Here is a 16,094-nt window from a genome sequence, read left to right as displayed (position 1 = left end):
GAACCCAAGGTTGAGTAAGGATATTGTTGACGTGTTGTGAGATTGTTAACCATTGTCATAGGGCAACATTTGTAGTAACTGTTAAATGAGAAACTATTTCGTTCTGTAAGCCTTCATCTTAAGTGAGAATAACAGCACAATTCGAAGAGCATAGTCAGTGTCACTGAACCTTGCATGTAGAAATTTTTGAAATGGTGTATCTTTGGCTATGTGTATTTTCACCAAAACAAAAAAGGTTGAGAAGTTAGAGGGTTGATATGTTGTGGGGTTGTTAACTAATGTCATAAAACAACATGTGTACTTCTGTTTCATGAGAAACTATTTGTTCTGTAAGCCTTCACATGAAGTACAATAAAAAAATAAAAATGAAAATAATAAGTTAATTTAAAAAAAACAAAACAGAGAATGATTTTTACTCTGGCTCACTTTGGTAACTACATTATTCTGGCAGCTGTAAATATTTTTGTAAATACTCATCCCATCATTGTCAAATTAATCCTGAAACAATTCTCTCAGTAAGCATGAACACAAAGACTTCATTGTAAATACAATCTGAATTAAACAAACTCCTTCTCTCAGGGACCCTGGTTCTGAGAACTCCAGAAAGTAAGAGTTTAAACTGAGTGGGTTTTCCAGCCACTAACTGTCATCTTATTAAAAATAACTGAAAATTGAGCATTGTTGGGTGTCACAACAAAAGTAAATAAGAAATGGTCAACAAACCATTGAATAGAATACAGTGTTTGCTGTGGAGCAGGAATGAGTACTTTGGAGGCCACATACTCTGGCACTCTCAGGCAAAACTTTGATGGGGACAGTAAGGCTATCTCTGGGAAATGTTAGGTTTCTAAGGGGTCTGTCCCAAGCAAACATTTTAATTTTAAATGCTTTTTGCCCTTACACAGATCTTCCACCTCCTGCAACCCGAGAAAGACCACCAGGATGCAAAACAGTATTTGTGGGTGGCCTGCCTGAAAATGGGACAGAGCAGATCATCGTGGAAGTATTCGAACAGTGTGGAGAGATCATTGCTATTCGGAAGAGCAAAAAGAACTTTTGCCACATTCGCTTTGCTGAGGAGTATATGGTGGACAAAGCCCTTTATCTGTCTGGTAGGTGATTAGTTGTGAGGATTTTGTCCATCAGGCACAACAGAGAGATTGGGGACCACTGTATTTGCATCTGTGGCAGCTGAAGTTTAGGCTTAATGTTAACCCTGTTGTCTTCAGAGATGGAAAATGCATGTTAGCATCCCACTTCTTCCTTTGAAGCTCTTTAGTGGCTCCCAATTGTCTATGGGATAACTCCTCGCTCTTTACCTGTGGCATACAAAGGCCTTGATAGTCTGCTACCTCCTACCTTTCTGTATCATCTCCTAGTCCTCACACAGTGTTCCAACCACGCTAATTGTAGTTCCCATAATGTGCCATGGTGTTTTATGCCTGTCCTATTACCTCTTTCACCTCCATCTGCCCACACACACATCTTCACACCTTAAAGCTCTAGCTTAAGCACAGTCTCTTCTGGGCAGCTTTCTCTGACTTATCTCCCCACTCTACTCCAAGCTGGTTTAGGCTGTGCTTCCTCCTAACATGGCATCTGTTACACTATAGTGGGACTGTCCCTTTATACGTCTTCTCCCCCAACCAGAGTGTGAACTCCTCAAGGGCAGGGACTGTCTTATTTAACTTTGAATCCCCAGCACCTAGTACATAACCTGGCACAAAGTAGATTCTTAAAAAATACTTACGGAAGTCAGTTGGTTATCAGATATTTATTGACTGCCAGTCAGAGTGGAAGGCTGCTGGGGATACAGCAAACACCGAGACAGACAGACATCCTGCCATCAAGGAGATTACATTCTGAAGATGGAAAAATATGTTATATATACCAAAACTAAAAGCCCCATTGCTGTCAAGTCGATTGCAACTCATAGCAACCCTATAGGACAGAGTAGGACTGCCCCATAGGGTTTCCAAGGAGTGGGTGGTGGATTCGAATTGCTGACCTTTTGGTTAACAGCCAAGCTCTTGATGATATATATATACGCACACAAATAAATAGTTAATATCAGGTTCTGCTAAGTGCTATGAAGAAGATAAAATAGACTAGCGTGTAGTGACTGGGGTATGGGGTGGGGGGCTTTACTCCTCAGGTAATAGGGAATTATTGAAGAAATTTTTGAACAAGGAAGATGATTGTTTCTGAAAAATTAATCTGACAGCTCGGTATAAAATGGATTAGAGGGGAGAAAAGAGGAGAGAAGATCAGTTAGAAGCCTGTTGTGATAGGCTAGAGAAAAGAGTTTGAAAAAGTAGGCTAGTAACGGGGAAGGAGAGGAAGAGGCAGATGTAGAAGACTTATTACAGTTACTAAGTGCTGTAGAAGTTAACTACTGAAGATTCGACAGCACTTAGCAACGATAACAGAGCATTCCACAATAGACTATTTTAGTAAGAACTTAAAGGTCTTGAAAAGCCCTGCACAGTTGTACGTAAAAAGATGGCATGGTTCTCAGGAGGTGTCCGTCTAAACATCATTGAAATCAGTGCCCTGTTAACAGCCACCTCCTGGAAACATTCTTAGGGCTGCCAAAGGAAAGAGAATCACAACCAGCTATGTGAAAACAACTAAATTTTGCCCTTTGAATTTGAACTTGCGGCCTGAAAGTTCACAAGTGCTGGAAATCCCCTGACATGGATGGCTTTTATCCCACATTTTAAAAGGAAAAGGTTAGAACAAAGAAAAATCCCTTGCAAAAAGGTCTAGACAAATACTGAAATTATTTTTTTCTATTGGAGTTGGAGCGCCTTTGGGAGCTGGCACTGTGCCCAGCACGCCCACCTCATAGCCTGTTTAGTGTTGTTGACACAGAGCTCTCATCGTCCTCTCATTTGGTCCTCTCCACAATCCTGTGAGAATAGGCGGGGTAATCATTAGCCCCACTTGGCTGATAGCTCTGATGATCAAATAAGATGAATGCGTGTGAAAGTGTAGTGTAAAGGGCCCTAGAAACGTTTGCTTATGGAATGTATCCTTCCTCTTTCTAAAAAGAATTCATTAGACTAACTTGAATTATAAACTTTCACTTAAAGCACAACAATGAAAAAAAGAATTCATGTCAGTTTTAGGATTACTGGGTATTATGCTTTCTAACAGTTTTATTGAGTTATAATTGACATATAGTGAGCTTCACATATTTCAAAAATATAATTTGAGATTTAATGTATGCATATACCTGTGAGACCACAACCACAGTCAAAATAATGAACATATCCATCACCCCCAAAAGTTTCCTCATGCCCCTTTGTAGTCTCTTCTTTCTGCTCCTCCCTTCTCCCTCCCCAGGCAACCACTGATCTGCTGTCAGATTAGTTTGCATTTTCTAGAGCTTCATATAAATGGAATCATACATTATGTATGCTCTTCCTTCCTTCGTATAGATCCAGATTTCCACTTGGTATCGTTTTCCTTGTGCCTGAATTTCCTTTGGCATTTTTGTAGGGCAGGTCTGCTCCTGATCAATTCTTTCAGCATTTGTATGTATGAAAAAGCATTTACTTCACCTTTGTTTTTGAAAGATATTTTCTCTGGGTATAGAATTCTAAGTTGACAGTTTTCGTTTTTTTCCCTCACATGTTGCTTTGCTATCTTCTTTCTTACATTGTTTCCAAAAAGAAATATGATGTGATCCTTATCTTTATTTCTCTGTACATAACGTGCCTTTTCTCCTATGGCAGCTTTTCAGCTCTTCTCTGTATCGCTGGTTTTGAGCAATTTGATTGTCATGTGCCTTGGTATAATTTTCTTCATGTTTCTTGTGCTCGGTGTTCATTGAACTGCTCGAGTCTGTGAGTTCATAGCTTTCATCAAGTTTGGAAAGTTTTCTGCCCTTATTTCTTCAAATATATTTTCCTGTTCTCTCCCTTCTCTCCTCTCTTTCAAGGCTTCAATTAGGCATATATCAAGCCTCTTGAAGTTGTCCCATAGCTCATGGAGGCTCTTTAGAGTTTTGAAATTATTTTTTCTCTCTTTCATTTTGGATAGTTTCTATTGCTGTCTTCAAGTTTACTAATCTTTCCTTCTGCAATGTCTAATTTGCCATCAGTCCTATTGAGTGATTTTTTTAACACCAATATTGTAGCTGGAATCTCTGGAAGTTAGATTTTTTTCCTCTTCTTTTTTTTATCTTTTGTGTTTCAACTTAATATGTTCAATCTTTTCTCTAACTTCTTGAACATATAGAATCCAATTATAATCGTTTTTATGTCCTTGTCTATTAATTCTATTATCTGTATCACTTCTGAATCTCTTTTGATTGATTGATTTTTTATCATTATTATATGTCATGTTTTTCTGCTTCTTGCATACCTGATAATTTTTTATTGGATGCCCAACCAAAAACCAAACGCACTGCCTTTGAGTTGATTCCGACCCATAGCGACCCTATAGGACAGAGTAGAACTGCCCCATAGGGCTTCCAAGCCTAGAAATCTTTACGGAAGCAGACTGCCACATCTTTCTCCCTCGGAGTAGCTGGTGGGTTCGAACCACTGACCTTTCAGTTAGCAGCCGAGTGCTTAACCACTGTGCCACCAGGGGTCCTTTTGTGGATACCAGCCATTGTTAATTTTACCTTGTTGGGTGCCAGATAGTTTTTATTCCTATAAATGTTCTTGAACTTTGTTCTGGGATGCAGTTAAGTACCTTGGAAATCTTTTGGTCCTTTTAGGTGTTGGTTTGTTAGGCAGGACCAGAGCAGTGTTTAGTCTGGGGGTAGTTTTCCTTCACTACTGAGGCAAAAACCCTCCTGAGTACTCTACCCAATCCCCTGTGAATTAAGAGTTGTTCTGCTCTGGCTGATGGGAAAAGGAATTCTTCCCAGCCCTGTGTGAACTCCAGGGATTGTTCCCTCTGCTTCTCGTGTAGTTTACATGCACACGTGTAATCATCAGTACTTAGCTAAATAATACAGGAGGACCCTCTATAGCTCTCTGAAGTTTTTCTCCGTGCGGCTTGTTTCTTTCCGGTACTCTGCCTTGCAATCTCTATCTGTGTTAGCCTCCCTGAACTCCTAGTTCTATCTTCTCCACTCAGGGAAATCACTGGTCTTTGCCAGAGTTCCCTTCCCTGCACTGCAGCCCAGACAATAAGCTGGGACAATCATAGGGATCGCTTCATTTCGTTCCTGTCTCTCAGCAATCAGTGTCCTCATTGCCTGGTGTCCAGTATCTTAAAAAACATTTTTCATGTATTTTGCCCAGATTTTTAGTTGTTTCAGGCATAAGGGTAAATCTGGTCCTGTATCTCTCTTGACCAGAAGCAGAAGTCTTTGTTGGTTATTATTCTTGAGAGGCAGGTTTGAATCATGGAAAGCGTGAGGGATTTTGAGTCTAACATCCGGGATTCAAGTCCCAGCCTCTACCATTTGTTAGTTATTTGACCCTGGGAAAGCCACTTAACCTCTCTAACCTCTCTGATGCTCCGTTTTCTCTTCTGTAAAATGCTTACTCTGCAAAATTGTGCTGAAAATGAAAGGCGATAAATGTATGTGGAAACATCTAGCTCACCTCCTGAAACTTAAAAAGTATTTACTGTTTTTCCTCCATTTTTTGTTAAGAGACTTGGGTAGTATAGTTGGCAAAAAAGTGAAGGTGGGGGCTTGAATTCTGGTTTTCTGAATCCCAGCCCTATGCCACTATATCATAATCACTCCTCTTCTTTTTTTTCTTTCAAGAATCCAAAACTACATGTCACACGAGTCACCACTCTCCATCACATCTAATTTTTTTTCCATAACAGAATGATTCAGAGTTGCCAAATGCAGCTAGGAAGCAATTTTAAGGATTGAAATACTGAGCTAATATGTTTAAATTTTACCAAAATGCTGTGTGGTGGTATGGCTGACAGACTTGGTGAAGTTATCCAAAGACACCATAGTTTGAGGCCACCTTTTCTTCCCAGCCTTAGTGCCATGTAAGGCTCATTCTTCATACCATCACCCACAGAGCTGCCCTCTGCCAGAGGTAGGTGGCAGATGGAGGACTGGAACTCCTAAGAACAAGATGAGCCCAAGCCATAGAACAGTAAGTAAACTATTATCAGAGATGAGGCTGTAATCGAAGTCTTTTGGGCTCACCTTACTAGTAGTGGGGAGAGAATCTGGTGTTACTTGGTCGCTTGAAACTGCTGCAACCACATATGAAACATGGCTGCTCTTACACCCTTCTTTCTCTTTCTCCCTCTTGTAAACTTAGGTTACCGCATTCGCCTGGGCTCTAGCACTGACAAAAAGGACACAGGCCGGCTCCACGTTGACTTTGCACAGGCTCGAGATGACCTGTATGAGTGGGAATGTAAACAGCGCATGCTAGCAAGAGAGGAGCGCCACCGCAGAAGGCTGGAAGAAGAAAGATTGCGCCCACCATCCCCACCCCCTGTGGTCCACTATTCAGATCACGAATGCAGCGTTGTTGCTGAAAAACTGAAAGGTACAGAAGGCATTCAAGTTTCATGATTACAACCCCCCTCCCCCTTTTTAAGGGAAATTTACTAAATATATTTGCGTTGTTGGCAGTTACCCTTTGAATTTTGCATTAAAGGATTTTAAGCAATTCTTGGGTTGTAGCCTTGCAGATAGAGAATTCTACCTAGTAACTCAAGAACCAGGAAATTTATCCTTTTCACCTGTGTCTCTACTCCTTCACTGTCCCAAGGGATGGTATTCTTCTCTCCAGACTTCAGGTGACTAGGAAGAAACAAGTTTTTCCACTTTTCCACGTTAAAGAGTTTTAGCTATGACCCATGACTTAGGTAGGACCTGTGCTCCCTCTTTCATAGTAGATACAAATTATAAATTTGAATTGTAAATCAAATGAGTGAATCAGAATGATAGAACTTGATATAGGCCTGAAAAACTCTGGTTAAATCCCCATTTTACAGATGAGAAAGCAGAGGCCCAGAGAGATGTAGTCACAGTGCGCATTCTTCTTAGATTCTTCAAAGACTTAGCTAACACCACCTAAAAGTGTTTAATACATTAAAATGGCCAACTTATTCCACACAGTGGCTATGGAGACTTCTAGACATTGCAGAACTGGACTGCTTTATCTGTAGTTTTGATTCCTGTTCCCCTTGCTTGATTCTCAGAGGCATTTTGCTAATTTAACATTAGTTGCCCTGCCTGTCCTCCTGTGTTAGTAGGTCAAATCCAGCCTTTCTCATTCTCTGAATATGGCTGATTTTATTGGATGAATCCTAGTGTCCCATTGATCTTATTGATGACACCCACCTAGCTCTAATGGTATGAGTTGTCCCTGCTCATCATGCTGTAGGCTTAGCAAGATGCTGCTATTTCCACTTTCCAAATAGGTCTCATTCACCCAACTTATTTGTACCATATAGCCTAAGGGATTCATGCATTTCAGAACTCTGTTGCTTGAGTTGATGTTGTCTTCCTATAACAGAGATGGAGAAAACCTAGAGTCCAGAACAGACACAGAAATAATGATTACCCTTTAAAAACTGGAAACGCTAAAAGCATTGGTAAGATGCCAGGTCCAAAATTGTTTACGTGATACCAAACAAGTCCATTTGAGTTTTAAAAAAAAATGAATTTGCTGGTTATGTGAACCTGAAGAGAAGCAAAAACTGAACATCAACATAAATATATGTCTGCACTGAATAAAGGATGCAAGGCAAGAAGTTCACATTGCAGTGAGTGCGTGCTCACCCACCCACAGAGGCATAGCATACAACTCAAGGCCAGATCAAGTTGAACGGGTTTATCATTTTTAGGGTTAAACTGTGGCAAAGGAAAAACTGTTGACACACCTTTTCATTTGAGTATGTAAATATTGTAAGATTTTTTTCATACTGGTAGAAAATTAAGCTAAAAGTTCTAAATTCAAAAAAAATTGCAATGAGAGATCTTTCACGTGACATAGAGGTTCTGGCCAGAGACAGATATGAAGCCCTAGAGCAGGGTTTCAATGGGATGCTAATAGACTCTCCTCTGAGGAGTCTTGAGCAGCAGAATCTATAAGTGTCTATCTCAGGGAGCTGAACAGAAGCTTTGGAAGAGCTGTGCTAACTATTTGAACATCAGAGTTTAACTCCTAACTAGCTGCAGAAATCTACTTGGAGGGTTCCTCAGGCAAGAGAAACAGGATGTGGAGAAATGTCGAAATAAAATGAATTGCATCAGAATAGATTGTGACTGTGACTGGGTGGAAGGCCTGGGGCTGTGAATTGGATGCAGGAGTGTTGTTATAAAAGGTCTGAGATTTAAGTGCTTATACGTTAAGAATTAATCCCTTAACTCTTCCGTGAGGCTCCTTCCAACACTGTAATTCTGTGGATCCAGGGTAAAGTTACTGTCAAAGTCAAGTTAAACTCAGGTATCAAGTTTACTTTTCCCTACTAAAGCCCAGAATTGTAGAATTCTGAAGTTCTGTCACTGTTCATTCTCACACACATGCACACACATCAGAGGTGAAGAAATTTGCAGTATATGAAAGCGACAATATTGGTAAAGAAAACTTTTTTTCTTAGGGAAAAAAAGAAACAATTCTTTCTGAAAATTCTTCATAGACCACACCAATCTGGCTGCATTTAGAGTCTTTCACTCTGTCTGCTGCCTGTGTGCAAGTGTGTGTGCACGTGGCTCCCCATCCTTAGCAATTCATTTAACAACGACTGCTCAAAAGCCACGGTGGCCTTCCCACCAGCATATTGGGAAAATAGATTAAGATTTGGTTATTTTTTTTTAATTTTGTATTGTACTTCAGGTGAAGGTTTACAGAACAAATAGTTTCTCATGAAACAGTAGTACACATATTGTTTTATGACATTGGTTAACAACCCCACGACATGTCAACCCTCTCCCTTCTCAACCTTTTTTCGGTGAAAATACACATAGCCAAAGATACACCATTTCAAAAATTTCTACATGCACAGTTCACTGAATTGACTACGCTCTTCCAATTGTGCTGTTATTCTCACTTAAGATGAAGGCTTACAGAACAAAATAGTTTCTCATTTAACAGTTACTACAAATGTTGCCCTGTGACAATGGTTAACAATCTCACAACACATCAACAATATCCTTACTCAACCTTGGGTTCCCTATCACCAGCTTTCCTGTCCCCTCCTGCCTTCTAGTCCTTGTCCCTGGACTGCTGTGCCTCATTAGTCCCGTTTTGTTTTATGGGGCTGTCCAATCCCCGGCTGAACGGTGAAGGATTTGGTTATTTTTGATGTTTCTAAATATAATTCTCTTTTTTCAGATGATTCCAAATTCTCGGAAGCCGTGCAGACCTTGCTTACCTGGATTGAGCGAGGTGAGGTGAACCGTCGCAGTGCCAACAACTTCTACTCCATGATCCAGTCCGCCAATAGCCACATCCGCCGCTTGGTGAATGAGAAAGCTACGCATGAGAAAGACATGGAAGAAGCAAAAGAGAAGTTCAAACAGGCCCTTTCTGGAATTCTCATTCAATGTGAGTAGAAGTCTGAGTTCTGCTGGAGAGTGAGAGGGCAGTTAGTCACCACTTTCTATATGCAGGAGCCTGGGCCTACAGAGCCATCCCTGTGTGATGGGCAAGGCTTCCTTCTTCTCTGCCTTGTGCTCTCCTGATAGTGCCAAATGCCCAGGTTCCAGGCCCACAGGACGTGTGTAGGCATTACCTGTTTTCATCTTCTCCAGTATCTCTACTTCAGCTCCTTAGAAACACTTAACATTTAGGCCACAGTCCTGCACTTTTCCTTTTTCTTGTTTTCAAGGTAAGTTACTAGCAACCCTGGGCCTCAGTGGAGAGTTTGAGAGTTCTTTGCTGAAGCATTTTTCAGCTTTTCTTCAGATTTGGATCATTTGTATTATGTAATATACTTTTTAGATACTCCCTAAATTTAATTATGTTTCCCCAGGTGATTGAATAGGAACTAAATTTTCTCCTCCTACTTTTTGTGTTTTGTTTCCTTTCCTTTGCTGGATACCATAGACACTATGACAGGGAGTGGGAAGCCACTGAAATGGCCATTTTCAAGGAGATGTGCTGCTCCACACTTTGCAAGTTCTCTTAAATGAGGCAAAACAGAGAAATTCTCAAGTAATATTTTTGCTCACTATACACTCATATCTTTTCAGTAAGGAACTATATTCACCTTAAGAATAAGAACCATTTTATGATTTTGCTTTTAAACAACTATGGTCCACTCTTCCCATGTAGTATACTTGACTCATACATAATTGGGAACAAGGAGGAGTTGTTCCATTTTCCATTTTGAAAGTGTACGTGGGCATAGAATCCAGGAGGAGAAAGCACATGTCTTCAGGACTTCAGAATAAGTAGAAAGAGAGCAGCAAGCATCACAGGAATGTAAATCCATAAATCATTGGAAGACAGGGTTCAAACAGTGCTGTAAAGAAAGAAAGACCACCTCTGTATTTTCTTACTGTGAACACCCAGCCAGGCGGGGGCTCTTGGCCTGCTTTTCTTTTTCCAAAAGAGTCGTGTCTAGGCTTCCCCTCTTGAATTAGTTAGGGTAAAGCCCCCAGAATATTTGTACACAATTCCCTGTCTGACACTTTAAGCAACCCTGCAAAATACTCTCTAGGACTGCAGTTATACAGTATTCCTCCATAAAAGTTATATTCCTCCAGTTAACGAGTCTATCTAAATAGACTTGAAGTAGATGTAATCCATCCTAGGTTTTGAATTGAAGCTTCTAGTTAAGCATATCTCCGAATAGGACAAGGGTGAATTCTGTTGAAGTAAAGCATCCAGGCTCATTTTGAAGGGCCAGCTGATGAAAGGAGTCAGCGGAAGAAAGTGCTGGTGCAGTTTGTCACTTGCTGCAATGCTGTGCAGGGTCAGTAGTACAAAATCTCATTCACTACGACTCTTGCCTCGCCTGCCTGAATGAATCCCGACTGCCTGCATTGTAACTGTAGTCACCATTTTACCCCAGGCCTTCTGGAGTTCACTTTTTTCTTTCTATGTATTGATATGTCTGCCTTTGAGTTCCCTTTAGAACCTCGATACCCCAACACACACCCTTTTCCAAGCACGACCACAGTCTAGTGTCGCGTTGTAACGAGAAGATATCAAGACTGATGCTTCTCTTTTATTCCTTTTCTCTTCTCTTTTGACATCCCTGGATGATACCCTGGCCTGATTCAAATGCTGATTTTTTGCTGCAGTTGAGCAGATCGTGGCTGTGTACCATTCCGCCTCCAAACAAAAGGCCTGGGACCACTTCACAAAAGCTCAGCGTAAAAACATCAGCGTTTGGTGCAAACAAGCTGAGGTTGGTAACTTTTTACTCTGGGAGCCCCTCAGGGGGACAGTTTCTTTCTTTAACAAGTTACTGATTTGGAGTTTAGCCAGCATTAAATAGTGTCAAGCTCCCCTGGTCACAACAAGGCCCTAATGAAACACGTTAAGACGTGTTCTATAGCCTGTCACTGTGCCCAGATCACCTGCTGCCAAAAGGGTCATAAATGTTCACGTGTTACCTTGAACGCCTTTTGCTGGATAGAAACCTTAGTAGTGAAACTGGAGCTGGGATAATTGTAAGTTTATTTCTCTAAGCTGGCTAGTCTTGGGTACAACAATGATTAGTGACCTGTGTTTTTAGTGTTAGTAATATTAGGGCTGTCTCACATTTATTAGTGTCCTGATAGTTGAGGCTGGAAGCTGCCTGGTTTTACACTGGAGCACTGCAATTTCTGAGCTTCTTTTATCAAACCCATTCAGCAGTCTTTACAGGTGGCAGCTTTAAAGGTGACAGAGGGCTCTGATTTCAGATTAAGGTTGACACATACCTCTCTGCTTGTGCCAAAATGACATTTTTAGCTAATACCAGAATCTGTGCAACGTGATTATAGGTTGCTCTTCTGAATCCGAGATTAAAAGCCAAGATGGGAGGTTTGTTTTCGCTGATCTACCTTTGGCAATGGTGGTACATATGTCTCAAGCTCTTCTGTTCGAAGGGCAACTTCTTTACCCAGCCCCGACACTTTCAATCTATATATGCAACAACTTTTTCAACTTCGATTCTAAGTCCTTCCTCTTTGCCAGTCTAGTAGCAATCCTGTTATATCTGTCAGTGCAGGTTGTCATATTCTTTAACATTTGAATAGCATTTTTAAGGCATTTATATTTTATAAAGCACTTTCACATCGGTTATCTCACCTATGTGAGCCTCACAATAGATGCGGTGTAGTAGGTAGAGCATTAGACGAGGAATCAGATGTGAATTCAAATCTCAGCTCTGACAAGTTATAGCTGGGTAACTTGGAGCAAGTTATTCAACCTTTCTTAGTCTCTATTTCTTCATCTATAAATTGGAGATAATAATAAAAGCAGTCTTACAGGATTAACTGAGATAAGAGATGTGTAAACATTTTGAAAAATGTAAATACTACATAAATGAGAAATAGTATTATTTTAATTCATTACTAACAACTCCATAAGGGATACAGAGTAGGTATAACATCCATGTGAAGTGATTTACACAAAAGCTCACAGTTAGCAAGTGGTTAATTCAGGAGTAGAAATTACTCTTCTCACTTTGAGCTCTGGTACAAACTGCCTTATAGCCTTGAGCAAGTCATTTAACCTTTGTGGACCTCAGTTTCCTCATCTGTAAAATAAAGATAGTAATCTGTTCTCTCTGTCCTTTGTTAGATTATATGGGATAGTTCCTATGGCAACAATTTGAAAACCATGAAGGGTGTTTAGGGGAAAAATAAACCCTATTCATAAACTGATGGTCTCGGAGTCATCAGTTCTGGCACAGCAAAGATCTGGATCCAGGGGCTCATTGGAGAGAAACCCCTGAAGACATCAGCCCAATAAATGGTTAGAGTCATAAAAAGCTAGCAGTGTTGTTTAATTATTAAAAAATAATAATAATTAGGAACAAAAAGGAAGCTATTGTCTTACTGTAATATAAAATGATTTTAGGGTCCATACCTGGAATCCTTGGGCTACCTCATGTTGTTGAGCCTCTACAAACAAAATTCAACATTTCAATTCAAATGTTTACTGAGCACTTTCTCTGTCTCTGGTGTTATGCCCTGGTGGCACAGTGGTTGAGAGCTACAGCTGCTAACCAAAACGTCGGCAGTTCAAATCCACCAGCAGCTCCTTGGAAACCCTGTGGGGCAGTTGTACTCTGTCCTCTAGGGTCGCTATGAGTCAGAATCAACTCGAAGGCAACAGGTCTGGTTTTTGTTGGTATTATGTCAGGCAAAGCAGGATGAAAAATAGTCTGTCCTCAGCGAGATAGAAGGGTTACTAAAGTGATCGGGGGAAGAGTAGAGTTTAGTACACTAAATTAAAAATATCCAAATGCTTTCATTCAGAACAATTAAGGTTGAGACAAAAATACTCAATGTGTCTGTCTTACAATTGTAGAGAAGTAGTATTAAGTCTCTACCCTCCCTTCAGTACTCAAACTCTAGTATCCCTCTTAGGGAATGAAGGTGCTGCCTGAACTGCCCTATACTTCACCCTGCCAGTACAATAGTGCCTTTTAGTAGAAGGAAGGGAGCCTCAGGTTAGAGCACTGACTTGCCTAGGCCACAACCCTTTTCTAAACTGCTTTGCCATAAAATATTCTCTATCAGTATTATTCATCAAGGTTTGCTGTGGTTATCTCAAGCCTACCTATACAGTAGGTCTAGGCCTGAGTTTAATTACATTTACAGTAAAAGTAGTTATACCAGTGAGCTAGATATTTCTCCGGGCCTGTAAAGAACTAAGAACTCTGAACCCTATCACCCAATATCGTAGCAGATCCTCCTTGGCAGAATGATGAGGATAAAGTACGCAGCCAGCATGACTTGGCGAGAGCTACTGTTTCAGACTGTGTCTTGTAGACTTTGTAGAAATCCAGAAAAATTCTTCTGCCTGTTTGATTAGACTGAATACCCGAATGTTGATAAGGAAAACCACTGAGCACAGAACATAGCTCGGGACCTTTTCTCTGGCATTGCATTCCCTAAACCTGAAAGACCTCTTCTGCTTTATATTGGTGCCTCTTTAAAATCATGACTTTTTTTCCCCTCTGTATATGTCCAGTCAATAACAGGCAACTCTGAGGCCTGAAAGGAAGTATCCTGTGGGAAGCGAAGTAACTGTCCTCTTAGAACCGTGCTGCCTCTTAGCATCCCGTTGAGAATCAGAGCATCTCAAAGACTTAATCCACTAGACTTAATCCACTTTTTCTTAGCCTAGGCATTGAAGCTACAACTCATATTTCATAGGTTTCAGCAAGATGGAAGTTTCTGACATATAACCTTCTTTTACCAGTTGCCTCTGGGAATAGGCCAGCCAGTGACCTCCTTACATCACAAAGTACTGTTCCTTGTCCCATGGTCATCCTTCTACCAACAGCCAACACTGTCTTACTCTGGGGAGAGAAGGTTATGGAGCAAGAAGAAGTCCCTACCTTGGGAGAGCTTAGGCACTGACTTTGGTAGCATATGCTGGGCAGACTAGTTTTCTAATGAGTCTTTTTCACTGGTTTACTTTGCTGCTTTGTATGTACGTGACACACATACATATAGGGTCGCTATGAGTCAGAATCGACTCAACAGCAACAGGATGTATGTGAGGCTCCTGCTAAGAAAGGGTAGTAAGAGAAGACTGATGTCCTTCCCCTTACTGAAGGTCAGTGTCTACAGTGACCTTACCAGCAGTTCTGTGTGTTGTGGGATCTCTTTGTCTATAGAATCATTAGAAAAGAAGCTAAATCCGGAATGATGTATAAAAACTAGAGCCATAGCAGTAGGCACTGGAAGATGCCCCCTGCTTCCTCCTTAATAAGAGGGTTTACACCACTGGGCCAGAGGAAAAAGACTTGGTGAGTGTCAGCATTCTCATAAAAGGAAATACTTTGATGCTAAAATAACTTTCTTTCTAGATTTATAGGTCTCCGATTCCAAACTCTGAGGAACTATTTGCAGATAGATATTTAAGTCATCCATATACCCTTGTTTTAAGACCCATTTGCACTAACACTAGCTATTGGCTTTCAGCCATCAAAAAACATATCAATACACACGGCCAATTTTTGTAATTGCTGTCAATAAATTGTACACCTATAAAAAGTTGAATTGGCAAATGTTGTGTGATAGATAAATTTACAACAAAGACAGAAGAAAGAGTACTGCTGAGGCTGCTTATGTACAACCAAAAACCTCATGGGATTTGGTTCCTTGGTTTGGTGGTTTAGGGTCATGGTTTCATGGGACATCTCAGTTAATTGGCCTAATAACATGTTTAGTGCTTCTGTTCTACCTACTAGTTCGTTGCATAGTGCCTAGGGTCTTAAAAGCTTTCAAGTGGACATCCCAAGGCACAACAGTTGGTCTCCATTCACCTGGAACAAGAGGAAGAAGGAGAGTCAGTAATAGGAGGAGAATATGGAATGTGTGGCTAATTGCCTCCATGAACAACTGCTTCCTTTGCAATGAGACTGGAAGAACTGAATTGTGCCTGGCTACCATTACTGAACATTTTGATCAAAGATTCCATAGAAGAATCCTGATGAAAAGGGGGAAATGCAGAACTGAAATGAAAGTTCTCATTGACTCCAGACTTCCTGGAGCCATGAAGGATGAACCCCTGAAACTATTGCCCAGAAATAATCTTTAAACCTTAAACCAAAAGTATCCCTTGAAGTCGTCTTAAAATCAAGCAGTAGTTTAACTAGTAAAAAAAAAAAAAAAGGCTGCCTTGAGCATCATGCTCTTTTTTTTTATTGTTGTAATTAAATGAAGTTTACATTTCAAGTTAGTCTCCCATACAAATTTTTTTTACATACATTGTTATGAGACCCTAATTGCTCACCCCATTCTGCGACAGCACACTCCTCCTTTCCACCCGATTCCCTATGACCATTCAACCAGCTCCTAACTCTCTCTGCCTTCCCGTCTCACCTCTGGACAGAAGCTGCCCCTTTGGTCTCTTGTGTCTACTTGACTAAGAGGCACACTCTTCACAAGTATCACTTTATGTCCCACAGTCCAGTCCAATCCCTGTCTGAAGAGTTGGCCTTGGAAATTGTTTTAGTTCTGGGCT

General features: G+C 40.7%; 1 protein-coding gene across 6 annotated transcripts in view; it reads left to right on the top strand.

Annotated features, from left to right (window-relative positions):
* The window catches only part of ENOX2 (ecto-NOX disulfide-thiol exchanger 2), a 312,866-nt gene that overhangs the window by 269,881 nt on the left and 26,891 nt on the right, over positions 1 to 16,094 (top strand). For all 6 annotated transcript variants that reach the window (XR_002824593.1, XM_023734304.1, XM_023734302.1 and 3 more), the window contains 4 exons: positions 906 to 1,112; positions 6,258 to 6,491; positions 9,288 to 9,500; positions 11,204 to 11,310. Coding sequence is in view for 5 of the 6 variants with exons in the window: in XM_023734304.1 (XP_023590072.1) it covers positions 906 to 1,112; positions 6,258 to 6,491; positions 9,288 to 9,500; positions 11,204 to 11,310 (761 nt within the window). In the remaining variant the exon portion in view is untranslated. The remainder of the gene's footprint in view (positions 1 to 905; positions 1,113 to 6,257; positions 6,492 to 9,287; positions 9,501 to 11,203; positions 11,311 to 16,094) is intronic.

Source organism: Trichechus manatus, unplaced genomic scaffold (genome assembly GCF_000243295.1).
Source record: "Trichechus manatus latirostris isolate Lorelei unplaced genomic scaffold, TriManLat1.0 scaffold00066, whole genome shotgun sequence".
Lineage (NCBI taxonomy): Eukaryota > Metazoa > Chordata > Mammalia > Sirenia > Trichechidae > Trichechus > Trichechus manatus.
Note: the sequence above shows the minus strand (reverse complement) of the source record. Positions and strands in the feature narration are given on the sequence as shown.